The following is a 14,829-nucleotide window of genomic DNA, read 5'->3' on the forward strand; positions in this document are numbered from 1 at the left end:
TGTGTGTGTGTGTGTGTGTGTGTGTGTGTGTGTGTGTGTGTGTGTGTGTGTGTGTGTGTGTGTGTGTGTGTGTGTGTGTGTGTGTGTGTGTGTGTGTGTGTGTGTGTGTGTGTGTGTGTGTGTGTGTGTGTGTGTGTGTGTGTGTGTGTGTGTGTGTGTGTGTGTGTGTTAGATCGAGACAGAGTTAATTTAGGATCTACTTCCTTGACAGTATTTTATTTATTTTTTACATAAGACCTTGTTTGTACAGCATTAAGCAAATACAAAAGCAATTACTGTCTTAGTGAGATTCCGAGTGATTAAAAGTAAGATATTTATCAATCATGTGCTTTTGAAAATTATCTTTAACAGCCGTTTGACAAGTGAAAAAAGTGTAAGCCATTGTGATTCAGTAGATTTTTAAAGCAGGTAACTGTCGACAGGCTTATTGTGTTTTGTGTCCTTCCTCATGATGAGATGATTTCTTTCAGTGAAATCTGAGATCACATATGATTCATGTACATTAGTATGTGCTTTTCAATTATTATTTAATTATTAAGCAGGCTTTTTACAAACTTAAGTAGTCTGTGAACATGACATATCCCTAGGATGGAAAACTACTGAATTATCCATCACTTAGTGTACATATGTGGTTGTGATGATATTATAGCACATCTGTTGAGAATCATATTGCTTCACTATACTATAGCATGTAAGTCTTTTATTAGTATACCTACTTTACGCTTAATGGTTCACATTCCATTCGATTTTACCAAGAAGGCAATCTTAAGACCAAAAATAGACACTCCTCATTTTGATGCTACTAAGGTTTATACATACCAATAATTTAATTTTTTTATGGGACCTCAAGCTATTTTTTCTCATTTTAAGTTCTGTATAACCATCACCTGGGTGTCACAGCCTGGCTCCCTCTTCCCCCTCATTTCTTCGGTTTAATCTCCATTTCTAACAATGCTGCTTTCTGTATTTTTTCTGTGGTGTTTACAGTGAAGAAGCAGGACGGAGCAGCTGCCATGGAGATGCAGCCTCTGAAGAGTGCTGAAGGCGGAGAGACCGAAGAAAAAGAGAAGAAGAAGCCGTCTGGCTCGAAGAAGGAGAAGTCCGTGCTGCAGGGGAAGTTGACCAAACTGGCCGTCCAGATTGGGAAAGCAGGTACAGCAAAGTCCACATGGACAAGTCCATCACTCAGTCAGGCAGTTAAATCAGGGACATCACCCTGTCCATCAAAGCAAGATATTGCACAAAGGCAAGACTCAGTCTTTAGGCCACTTATAGCGGTTAGAGCAGGTAGGAAATAAGTGAAAGAATTATTAAACATAAGACCCTGTGCACTTCATTGTCATGGGAACAAGTGCAGCTTTCAACTGTCGTCAAAACCTTTTATCATAAATTGTCATTTTATTTCAAGTCATTTTTGTCAGAGGATTTCTTACACGCTTGCAGTAGAGATAGTTCTGTACCAGTAAGTAGTTTTAGTAACAGATGCAAATTGTCCCTCATTGTGGGTTTCATCCCAGCAGCAACATAGTGGGATTATTGTTAAACAAATGTTATCCCTGCCAATGCAAAAGTTTCCTGACCAGTCTGGAGAATTCACAATTCTTTAAAGTTGAATTTCAAAATCTTACGTGACTGCTGTCAAGGGAGTTCAAATAACCTGGAATAAAGCAGCTATTTTCTTATTTCACTTGAGCTGTTATATCCGGCTGCTGGACTGAGTGACGGAATGAGGACGTGGCGTCAGAACAATGATATACCATGGCTGGATTTGTATACGAGCAGCACTGTAAGATCATATGTTGTTCCATTGAGAGTGGTAGAAAATATTTGGACTTGATACACTTACAGAGCCGTGACCTTCTAGCATATATGTCAGTTTTTATTTACTGTATTTTACTGTGGCTCCTCTGATCTGAAGGAACCTGAAGCAAACTATCTTTAGCACATGATCATTTTTTCACAGACACGCGTTAAGCCCACAAAAATTAGTTTTAGACATTTGACAATAGAAGGATTTTTGATATATTGTTAAGGTCCCCAACAAGCAAGCACACTTCAAGATGATTGTGAGTGAGACCTTACTAAAGATTAATGCAGTCTAATTGAACAGCCCTGCTATAACTTCTATCTTAATGAAAGTTTGAATGCTTTAAGATTTAGAGAGGTGTTGATTACATTTTATGATAATTTCAGAGGTTCTCATACTGTTATTTGTTGATAATTCATGGCCACTAGAAAATATCCCCTTCCAAAAATAAGCACCTATGGAAAAGCACATTGTTTTTTGTATGATGTTACTTTCTTTTTCATGAATGTTACAATATTAATTAGGGTTAGAGTTGGTCCCTGGATGTGACACTAATCAAATCAACCGACAAATTTCCCCATGTGTATCAACAAAGTGTAAAATAAAGTGAAATTCCTCTTAGACCTAATCTCCTGATAATCAGAGACTTTCTCCAGCAGTTTCCAATGAGAACATGTTGTTTGTTGCATTTTTCACCTTTATCTTTTATCAGTAGTTTTTCTTGGCTGACACCTGTTGTATCTTTCCCAGGTCTGCTCATGTCGGCCATCACAGTCATCATCCTGGTCCTGTACTTTGCCATCGACAACTTTGTATTGCAGGGGCTCCAGTGGTTGCCAGAGTGCACTCCCATTTACATCCAGTACTTTGTCAAGTTCTTCATCATCGGTGTCACGGTGTTGGTGGTGGCCGTGCCAGAGGGGCTGCCGCTGGCCGTCACCATTTCCCTAGCGTATTCTGTCAAGGTGAACAATGTCAGACACTGCACTTACACTGTGGTGCCGTTGTTCCCCAGTTAGCAGTAGCTTCACAAAAAGGGGGACGAGGGGGGGGATATCACAGATTTCTTTATGATGGTATTTATTCTTTTACGCTATTGTCTCTTATTTTAATTTAACTTTTTTGTATAAATATCAGTACCAGAGGGAGACACTTAATTTGCTTGAATACATGAAGATTCAGTTTAGTTAAATCCTGCATTGTGTTAACACAAAGAAAGAAAAGAAAAACGTATTTTGATGAAGGCCAGGTACTAAAAATGTTTCTTTATTTAAGCACTTAAACATATAATACAAGCACAAGCTTTTCTTGTATTTATATTTATTTATATCCACTTAAGTTCAAGCAGTGCAAGTGTGTACTGGGCTTATTAAGCCATTTACAACATGTTTATGTGCAACCTTGTCCCAATCATCATGCTGTTTCCTACCAACAGAAAATGATGAAAGACAACAACCTGGTACGTCACCTGGATGCGTGCGAAACGATGGGCAACGCCACCGCTATCTGCTCTGACAAGACAGGCACGCTGACCACCAACCGCATGACGGTCGTGCAGTGTTATGTTGCAGATGTGCACCACAAGTTAATCCCAGACCCTGGAGTTCTGCCACCAAAAACACTTGACATACTGGTCAATTCCATCGCAATCAACAGCGCCTATACCTCCAAGATACTGGTAAGCCATCTGTGATGGGAGCCAATGTTGCTAAAAACCTCTATTTCTGATGCCTTTTAAATGAACTGACATAATATTATCGCAGGAAATATTTTCACTTATTTATCACATACAAAACTTGAATTAGTCTTTCTTATTTAAGTTCAAACACCACATATTAATATTTTTGGCACTTTTGGCACTCTCTATGAACCGATGTCTGTATATTTAAGATTTTCCATTATAGTAAAACTTGTATAGCCAGGACATAGATCTCAGCTGGGTGTGAGTGGGTGTCACCATATGATGAGATCAGCCCGGATACAGTGAGACAGTTCTGCAGAGCTTTCTTTTTGGCTGAGCAGGCAGTCAGTGTCCTTGGCTGCTGCTTTAAATTCAACAAGCATTCACTCAACTTGTCACCTTGAGGACGGTTGTGCATTTTTGTCTTATCTCTTATTCCGAGCGTAGCCGACTGTAATTGAATCCAATCTGTCTAAGATGGTCCCTTGTTTACAGTGAATTCATCAAAGGAAAGTTTTCCCTGAGCCATTTAGATCTGCATGTAGTTAAAAATAGATAGATAGAGAGATAGATAGATACATAGGTAGATAGATGGATAGATGGATAGATTGATAGATAGACAGATAGATAGATGGATAGATGGATAGATGGATAGATGGATAGATCGATAGTGTGCACATAGACACAAAGCGAATCAAAAATATGTTTGCATAGATATTTCTTCAGGCCCAAGATTTTAAGTAGTTTAATCATAATCAAGAGTTTTTTTCAAAAATTCCTGGAAAGCAAAGATCACAAAGATAAAGACTTCTTCCGACAGTTGGAGCTACATGCTTGAGTAAACTTTTCCTGGCATGACCATGTGCACTCACCTGCACACAGACACAGACCCCGTTTTTGCTTGTCTGTGTGTCAGTACCCTTGGAAAACCCTCTGGTGTCTGCTCATTGAAGGCTGACAAACGGACAAATGCCCTTACTTGCATAATATAGCCGAGCAGGCTGGACATCTGCGTTTGAAGGATCCCACAGATTTCCCTCTCTACCCCTCAAGGCACAATCGCAGTGTTAGAGTATTGGTGAAGACAGAGTGTACTACAGATTCTAGTTTTAACTTGAACATACAGTCGATACACTCAGGCAGTGCAGTTGCTTTGAAGTTGCCTCAGCTTCCCCCCTTGCCACAGCATTTCCCTACCCAGACGTGCTACATTAACAAGATGTTATCCCGTTTGAGAAACCTGGAGGAATGCTTCGCAGCATTACATCAGACTATTGTACCTCTGCAGCTGCTTAGCTTGATCGAATTAAGCACCGGCAGAGTGAAGTTTAGCCCATGTGGATTAAATGGCACCTTTAGTCTGTTTTAATCTGTTCATTCATAAAAAAAAGTTACCTCATTCCACTAAGGTGGAAGTTAAACTCAGGGTAAACTTCAAATGATATTACCTACAGTAATGTGCTAAGCACCTTACTACCTGACTTCATCACTGTTGTAAACATATACAGTTAATACACAGGGATTTATTGCATAAATATAATATAAAACATCTGATTTCGTACATAAATAGTGAGTAGTAGTGTTGGCAGGAATGTGTTTATTTACTGAGGGCTCTTATTAGCATGAAGGAAAGCAGCAGAGCGAAAGCGAGATGATTAAGGGCAGATATACAGTAATTAGGGAATGAGTAGAACTCAAAGCAGGATGCAAAAGGGAAAATTCAGAGGAATATTTAGTGCATCTCTTCCTTCCTCCCTCCCTTCCCCGACCACCCCCACTCCCTCAGCGCCACTCCTGCAGTATGCTGGCTGGTGTGTTCTTATATAAGAGGCCAATCCTGTGGGATGCCCGGATGGCTATGGGATTCTTTGATGGCCACCACACAAAGGCACAAAGGCAAAGAGGCAGGCTTTGATACCTATATCAGTCGCCCACCGCCTCTCTGGCTTCATCATACAGCCACGGGTGTAACTCTGCCTCTTCTGTCAGCACATACAGACTCTAAAGTGGAGAAAGCTTCTGCTCAAGGGAGGAATTCACACACATTTACTGAACCCTGCACAGATACAGTATATGCACCCTCACACGTATCGTACACACATGCACATTCTCATAGATACTTGATTCACGAATACAGTTTGAAACCTGAGTGTATGAAAGTATTTTTTTAAGGCTTCAGGTGTTTTTGCAACTTCTAGTATTCATAATGTAGCAGGTGTTTTCAATGATTCTTGAACTCTATCGCTGTGCACTCGTATTCATATATATTTTGCAAATTATACTGGCATAAATGAAGTGCACAAGCAGATCCTTGGGGCATCAGTTTTCCTCAAATGTCTTTTGAAGCCAAATCATTCACGTAACATAGCAACATATGGACCTCTCTCAGTGACGTCAATTCAAAGGAACAAGCATCATCCCCAGTGGCAAGAGCCCCATAGCAAACATTCGCCCCATAGAATCAGCTGTGCTTTCATTCTTTTCTTTTTCTTTCACTTCACATCCTTTCTTTTTTTCATGTTGACGTTGTCCATTAGAACTGTGTGTGTGTGTGTGTGCTGTGTAAAGTGCAGATACCAACAAACACAAATGTCAGCCGCGCACACACATCTGTCATATCTGGCATACTGACACTGTAGGAGGTTCTCAGATCACAGGTGCATGTTCTCACAGCACAGTGGTGTGTGTTTAGCATGGCTCTGTGAATGTCCTGGGAGCTCAATCTCATGTTGCTTCAACCACCTGCCCAGGTCATTATTTTGGTTTGTGAGGCACAAACACACACACACACACACACACACACACACACACACACACACACACACACGGATGGATGGCGTCAGTTTTGTAGTGTACATGCTTTTGGGAAATGAGTTAACCGTTTCAATAAAAAAGAAAAGAAAGATTCAACAGGATGTTTCAGATGTTGAAATATAGACGTAATTCTGTTAAATCCGAAAAATCCCATGTGTTGATCTACAATGAGCAATTTGTAGTTTTTTAATTAAAATAAACGGCTTCATTTGTTCGCCGTGGTGAGTGTGCAGTGAGCTTGTGGTGTAATTTGGCTTTGGCTCACTGTTTTTGTCATCTGGACATAGTGTACCTGTTTGCACATGGAGGAGAGATGAGTGTCTTGGATGACTTTAGCTCAAAGCTCCCATGTGTCCCCAAGTTTGGAACATTTTTGGCCACTGACGTCCACAACAAACCTATGTCCAAATGTCTCTTCTCTTCTCCTCTCTTCTTTTCCTTACTCTTCCTCTCTCTTCTCTCTTCTCCTCTCTTCTCCTCTCCTCATCATGTCAGAATGACAATGCTTTGATGTTTAAACGGCACAAATCCTAATGGGCTCCTTGCCTTTCCCTCATACATTATATGGTAGATTTCATGCTTTCATTGTTGTGTTATGTTGCACATCAAAGATTAATTTGGAGCGTGAGGTCAATGATAATGCCGCTGATCAGATTTAAGATTACTTTATATAAAAATACAGGGAACAAAATGAGCCAGGGACTCATGTGCGACTGACATTTTTGTGTAGTGTAGTGTTTTGTGTAGTGTTTTGCAGATCACTGTGGTTGTTGATTTTGCAGCCCCGATAGAAACAACCTTGAAAGTAAATCAGGAGCTTTACCCATTTGTGACCAAAATGTACCAAATGCAAGAAATAAAGATAATAAAACTGAACAAAGCAGTTACACAGAAGCAGTTAATGTTAACAAAACTTTTGATTCTAATAGATTATCGTAGCTTTATTTTCATTGTACTGAAAGGAAACTCTCAGTGTAGAGGAACAGCACAGTCAGACTGTAAAATAAAACTGAATTTCTATTTGTGTAAATATATAAGTGAAAAACAAGGCTACACAATATATTATTTTTGTATTACCAGATTTGCATTTACACCTTTCACATACACACAAATATTTGATGCAACACATTACTTTGTGTAATGTCTTATTGTTTTAGAAATCAAAAATCTGTAGTAATCGGGCAAAAAAGGACTTAATGAGTCTAAAGGAAATAAACGGTCAGAGATCAAAGCTGAAAGCAAATGGAAGAGGGAGAGTGGCGCAAAGAGAGGATTAATGCAAAAAAGGATGACAGAAGATGGGGAAATTATACAAGAAGAGGAGCTAGAAACCACATGCGTGTGACAAGTGTCCTCATCATTGACTGTACGGCTGTATTACTGCCCTCCAGCACGCCTCCAGCTCTTAGCCCAGTTGGCTGGTACAGTCATGTGGAGAGCTAGAATACCATCCACTCCTACATGCAAAGAGGGAACAGGAGGGAAGGCGAAGGCAGCGGGGGTGAAGTGGCTTGTTAGAGACTGGGGAACCTGATAGTGAGGAAGAAGAAGAGAGACATCTGGAGTGAGGAAGGAGCAAAGCAAGCAAAGATAGCAAAAGAGGAGAGCGGGAGAGTTTAAGATGGAGAGAGGTGTGGTGAAAAGATGGTTATGGAGTGTGAATAGAGCTGGGAAGAAAATGGAAAGATGGAGAAGAGAACGGGAAGGAACAGGAGGGATGGATTAAGGAGAGCCCTGGGCAGAATAGGAAGTAAAGTTGCCAGCTCTCCCTCTGGCATATGTCCTTGCCTGCGGGAGAACCAAAGTACCAGTGAGAGGGCATCTGGTCGTTCGCCACGTCCAGGCAAGGACACGCCAACAGTAGGGAGCCATGCCAACGCTGCACATCTTATGCCAGCAACTGTCCTTGTAAGGACAAACCCACGTCAAGCAGAACCTCTGCGGAGTATCCAACAATGAAAGGCAGTGATGCCGACGTCTGCAACGCGACAGGCACGTGGTTCAGAAGGGTCATCTCTTAAGTAATCATGGGTGTGTTTCGGACACAACATTAAATAAACATGCTGCTCAGATGGGAAACTTTGTTGTTCTGAAACTGTGTCGCACTTCGAACTATATGTATTAAAAGACCCTTATATGTAAAATTAAAAACAGAACAAGCACGCTTCAGCACTTAACTAGTGAAGTGTCCATTCTAAAGCTGCCTGTTTGGAATGGGCTGTTTGTTTGGCCTTTGGTAACCCTGCTTGCAGTTTTCTTTCTAAAACCGTAAAAGTGACTTATCTTGATGAGTCTCAGTCGAAACAATCTTCTAATGTTGAACATTATTGCACCTAATTCGAGAGAGACTTTAGAGATTTTTAGTGAAAATAAGTTTCAAAAGCAAAATATGTTGACTTGTTAAGATACAGTAGATAGATAGTAGGAAGACAAATCATGGGGAGTATGAATATTGCCTAATGACAACATATGTATAAAGTAATGCAAAGCAAACATAGCTTTCACATAGGTTCATATATACATGAGTATTCTGGTGCTGTTATGAGTAACAGCACCAGAATTTACATTTAGTGGTTTAATTTGTTGTTCTGTTGCTGGGAGCTTATTCTCTCAAATACTTAGCAGACAATGCAGATGAGGTAATTTGTTCCATCCCCTCATTAGCCAATGATGGGCAGTGTCTTCCTGATGTAATCACTGGTCATTAGGAAAACACATTAATTCTGTTATTTACCACAAACTCTCCATAAACTATTTATACTTCTCTCTGTGTCTGGTAGACACAGCTGAACATTAACCAGATATGTCCAATTACTAGGTGAACATGGCCAAGCGCTTGGGTTTTAATGATTAATGAGATTTTAGATGACTTTCTCTCTAAAACTCTTGACTGGAACGCCTGGATCACAGCAGCTGCAAATACAGAGACATGCAAGATACGTCTGAGCCTGAAGGAATCAATATTCATTGTTTCTTTTACATAATGTGGTTTCAAGATATTGAACTGCGCAAACCAGACATGGGGCAGATGTATCGCCCACTAGACAATTTTCACAAATTACTAAGAATCGTTCTGATTTTGTGCTTCGATTGATGTTGTATTGAAACCAAAACTACCAAACAACAAAGTGAAAGGTGAAGCTTTGACACTGTTGATCGATCAATTTAATTCAAATCAATTTTAAGTTATGTGCCACGAGACTCGCTCAAAAGGCCTCAGAATCAATATACAGTGTGACACCCTCCATCCTTTGACCATTGGCCCATAGAGTGTATTCAAAGATGGTCATGACTCCCTAAAAGTTAGCCAGATCACCTGGATCACCACCTGGTGGTTGGCTGCAACAAATAGATTCGTCTCAAAGGTGTTATTTGTCTTTTTAGTTGTCTAATTAACATTTGTTTGTTTGCTCATCTTTCTGTTAATTTTGGTTTTAATTTGTTATTTGATGCTATATAAATGGGCTGGAATGATTGACAGCTGAGAGACTTCGCTAATCCACGTTCTCTAGCTGTAAATGGATAGCGTTCAAATCTGGAAATTTGAACGCATCTTTACTTAAAGTTTATGGTTTTGATACATTCCTTAAACAACTTTAATAGACTGGACTAGAGGAGGATCTCTCTTTCAGGACAGACGGAAAACTTTAATGTCACATGCACAGAGAAGAATGGAAAAGGAAACTAGTAAAAATTAAACTCTGTTGACTGCAAGGAAACATATCTTAGCCATTGTCAGTATCTTTAAAAAACACATCAACACAGTTCATTAGCACCCACTATCAAAACCTTGTTAGCCTTTGGAGGAGAACAGTCATTTGGTGGAAAATGTGAGCACAACAATGCCCGTAAGCCATTAACGTGATTAACTACTGTCGGTAGAGTCGTTCTCAACACATTGTGGCAAGTGCAGAGTGAGGAAAACAACACTAAAAAGTAAAAATGCAAACGTCAAAATGTCAAGCTGTCCTTTTAAATCTTGGTTGGAGGCTTGTTTAGAAGAAGTGCACCAAGCCATCTATTTTGGGGGCAAATAGCACAAACTGAAGTTGTCTGTTTAGTAGCAAGTCAGTGTGTGTGTGTATGTGTGTGTGTGCCCGCTAGAGAAAGAGAGTGTACCTGACAAGCTGGCTTACAGCTGTGAGTGGAGGTGTCACATGTACTGGAGGAACCAAGGCCGCAGGAAAACTTGCTGTCACCTCACTACCAACTAATAGGGATCCGACAGAACAAAATTTAACATGTTCTTCAACAGTTCTGAGTTTTATTAAACTCATTAACAACAACAATTAACAACACTCACTCCCTGTCGTTCACACAATACTTAGTTAGTCCTTTCATATCAGTCAACCAAAAATATGTATTTTCTATTTAAAACAGTGTGCTTCAGAGAAGCTGTATTGCTTGTATTTCTGTGTGATATTAGGAGAAGAAATAGTGAGTAAATGGAGAGCAGCTTGGGGAGAATATTAATAAATATGGACTGGACAAGATGAAATGAGAAAATAATTCAAGGACTTGTGTGGAGTGAGATGAGTGAGAATCCTGTGAGAGAATCAGAGCCAGAGAGTCAGAATCAGAGAGAGAGAGAGAGAGAGAGAGAGAGAGAGAGAGAGAGAGCACCCTCTCCTTTCCCAAGTCTCTCCTTCCAAGTGTGCTTCACCCAGTGTTACGATGGCAACACTGAATCTTCCACAGGCTGACCACATGCAAACACTCGCACTTACTGTAAGTGTGCACCTGAACACACTGCACAGATTTCATACACACATACACATAACTGACCATAAAAGGCTGTGGTGTTGGCTGATAATAAAAACATCCCAGCTCTGAGAGGCAGAGAAAATGCTCCTCTGACAATAGACATTTTAAAATACTTTATTGCTACTCTGAGGTCAACACATTAATCACTCATGAGCAGAATTTAATAATGAACTTAATAACATTTTATTAAGAAAAAAAGGCGAATACTTCCTGCATGTCTTTTTAAGGACTGTTGTTTGCACAAAACAATAATAAGTATTCACTCAATAGAGATAATATTCTGCTGAATAACCGAGAGCATTAGTTGCTGCTCTACAACAACAACAAAAAATCATCATCTATTAATCATCATTTCAGTACAACATAACCTGAACAGGTGAGCTAGCGGGCGCCCACATCAGGAGGCTTGACTCTTAAACCGCAGGTTCGGGTCCAGCTCGTCCTTTTGCTTTGTGTGTTCCCCCCACTCTCTTTCCCCATTTAATGCACTGTCCTCTCAATAAAGGCAAAAAGCCCCAATAAATATCTTTTTTTAAAGTATGGTGGATAAAATCACATGTTGTGTTTGACTCTCACAATTTACGTCGCCATGTAGACATGTTGATAGTGAGGTGTTAGCTAAACCGTGGAAGAACACATAGTTCCAAATGTACAATTACAGATTGCAAAGGGGGTTGAGCTGCATGCCTGAAATAAGAACATCCAAATGTGATTCCATCCATCTCATCTGCAAACACTCCCACACACAGCAACCCCTTCACCTGCTAGCTGCTTAATTATCACCAGCAGCTATTACACTGCTCGCACGGCACTGAAGAAAAGAAGAACATCATCTGTCATTGAACCGAGTCGATCACAGAACAAACAGGGATGTTTGTTCCTAGGTTTTACTAAACCACAGAGAAATGAAACACAGCTGTGGATATGGAATAGGCTAAAATATTATAAAAAGGTGAAAATGATTTTAAAGACACACAGATCAATTAGAAGCGGAAATTATTCTGTATTGCAAAAATATTTGTCTGAAAATAGAAGTTTAAAACCTCCTCCGCCTCCCTCCAGCCCCCAGATAAGGAAGGCGGTCTACCGAAGCAGGTGGGCAACAAGACAGAGTGCAGCCTGCTGGGATTGGTTCTGAGCCTGAAGCGGGATTACCAGACAGTAAGAAACCAGATGCCAGAGGAGAAGCTTTACAAAGTTTACACCTTCAACTCTGTCAGGAAGTCCATGAGCACCGTCATCAAACTGCCTGATGGGAGCTTCCGCATGTACAGCAAAGGAGCCTCTGAGATTGTCCTCAAAAAGTGAGTCTGCTTCATGATTTATAATGAGACGATTCTCAGAATAATAGCAGCAAACGTGTTATTGTTGAGTAAAATCATATGATAAAGTTTTGTGTGTTTTTTTGATGACACATATATACAATCCATTTTGAAGAGCTCAATGGAATTGAGAGCACTTTATCCAGGCAGAGAGAGATTCCAAGAGAAGGTCACATAGTTGTGTCAATTTACAGTTTATTACATCAACACATCATAATTAACATTTTACTTTATGATTACAGGTAGGTTTCTTGGTTTTTACACTGTGGAAAAGGTGACGTTTGTCTTAAATTAGCAGGGAATCAGTTTATTTATTTCCAATCATATTTGCTGAAATTGCAGTTTAATTGTCAGTATGTGTGTCAGTGTATCAGACGGAAATCTGTCACAAATACCTGACATTTTCCCAAAAAGACGATTTTGCCAGTGTTCTGGAACTTTTTTTTTTTTTATTTTTTTTTTTTAGATTTTTTTTTTGGCATTTTTATGCTTTTTATTGATAGTGGAGAGACAGAGTTGAAATGGGGCAGAGAGGGGAGTGACATGCAGAGAACGACCGCGGGCTGGAATCGAACCCGGGTCCGCTGCTGGCCGAGGCCCATGGGGGGGACGCCCTACCAACTGAGCTAAGGGCGCCCCCGTTCTGGAACTTTTGATCATATCACATGCTCATCATCAAGGATTGACTCACATTCTTATAGCTCAGAAACCAATAGTACCAATGCACAATTTATAATACCTCCTTTCCCACCAACCTTCAACCCATCCTAAACTCTAGATGCAACCATATTCTGAACGAGGTGGGGGAGTCGAGGGTTTTCCGTCCTCGGGACAAGGACGAGATGGTGAAGAAAGTGATTGAGCCCATGGCGTGTGACGGCCTGAGGACCATCTGTGTGGGCTACCGTGACTTCTCCTGCAATCCTGAGCCAAACTGGGAGGATGAGAACAACATTCTAACTGACCTCACAGCCATCTGTGTCGTGGGGATAGAGGATCCCGTCAGGCCAGAGGTAGGAGAATATCTGCTTTTTCCCTCACTTGTGAATTTGTGTCACATTACATAAAATGGTATTTATGAGCTTGTCCGTCCATACGGTTCTTATAACATTTACCGAGAGATAAACTAGAAGTGATAGACGGTAATGTGAATTCAATCCTGCATGTCAACGCTGTGCTGGAATGGTTCAAACACAGTGAGGTTGTACCATGTGCAAATATTCTCTACAGTATGTGTATACCTTATCAAAGTGACAGGGATGTTATTAAATGAGGGTGGAAGCCATTGTAGTATTAGAGACAGCGTATGTGCACAGTCTGTCTTTTTTTTAATAAGAAAATTATGATTATATAAAAAATGATCATGGAATTATATTAAAGGTTTATGCAGGTAAGTACAGTACATATACATTAATATGAATTAAGCAACATAGACCCCAAATCATGTCAGCTGCATAAAAGATGCAAATGAAATATACATTTGACGAGTTACTTCTCAGACTAATATATTTTCGGTTAAGCCACAATATGAAGTGAATATTTTGTATTTTCTGGGATAATGTCACTTAACTGTTGGAGGAAAGTTAAAACATGTAAACCTGGACCAACCTTCATTTACCACTCTGCTGTAGTTTTGATGGAATGTGGTCAATATGCTTCTATTCAGTTAATTAAATCAATTTTTTCGGACAGAAATCAGATTCAGACACATCAATATTTCCACGGATGTAAGTAACAGCAGACCAGCTCCTTACCACTAATGACACTCTTTAAATACCCCCCACAATTATTGACATCAGACTGTTGTTTCAGTTAAGGGAGCTCATGTATTTACAGATGGACATTTATTAATCCTTATGCTTTTACAACACGTTTCTCTTTTGTCAACTCGAAGAAAAACAATATCTGTGTTTCGAGAGGCTGAGAGTGAACGAGGCAGCTGGTGACAGCAGCAGCCTGTAGAACAATGAGCGGACAGAAAGGGATCGGGTGACATTCGCATGATCAATTGCTTCACTCATGAGTGCCCCACTAAATGATTATTGATCCATCAAACGCATTCTTCAGACTCGGCCAATCAGCTTTAACGGAACCTGAGCTGCTCAGTTTTCACACTTTGCTGATATTTTAACAATTAGTTTACACTTATATGAAACAGTTACACCCTTATGCATTATAAATAAATGTATATATAGTAAATGTTGGTTTATTTTAGGGATGCACCGAATATTCGGCCACCGAATATATTCGGCCGAATATTGCAAAAAAGGCCACATTCGGCCACATTCGGTATCCGGTAAAATGAGTGAAAAACAAGGCCGAATATTAGCGGCGCGTTTTAATGACGCAAGCAAACAGCGTCTAGTGACGCGATAAACGTAAACAAAGATGTCCGCGAAGAACTATAAATCAAAAAGGGTCCGTCCGATCCGTCCGTCCGT

At 40.2% G+C, this 14,829-nt stretch overlaps 1 protein-coding gene across 1 annotated transcript in view; it reads left to right on the forward strand.

Moving 5' to 3' along the window:
* atp2b2 (ATPase plasma membrane Ca2+ transporting 2) overlaps positions 1 to 14,829 on the forward strand; it is a 107,760-nt gene that overhangs the window by 77,542 nt on the left and 15,389 nt on the right. Inside the window, exons 10-14 of the mRNA XM_053445569.1 lie at positions 988 to 1,152; positions 2,558 to 2,772; positions 3,243 to 3,485; positions 12,129 to 12,370; positions 13,167 to 13,401. Of these exons, the coding sequence (XP_053301544.1) occupies positions 988 to 1,152; positions 2,558 to 2,772; positions 3,243 to 3,485; positions 12,129 to 12,370; positions 13,167 to 13,401 (1,100 nt within the window). The remainder of the gene's footprint in view (positions 1 to 987; positions 1,153 to 2,557; positions 2,773 to 3,242; positions 3,486 to 12,128; positions 12,371 to 13,166; positions 13,402 to 14,829) is intronic.

The sequence above is a fragment of the Pleuronectes platessa genome, chromosome 2 (assembly GCF_947347685.1).
Source record: "Pleuronectes platessa chromosome 2, fPlePla1.1, whole genome shotgun sequence".
NCBI lineage: Eukaryota > Metazoa > Chordata > Actinopteri > Pleuronectiformes > Pleuronectidae > Pleuronectes > Pleuronectes platessa.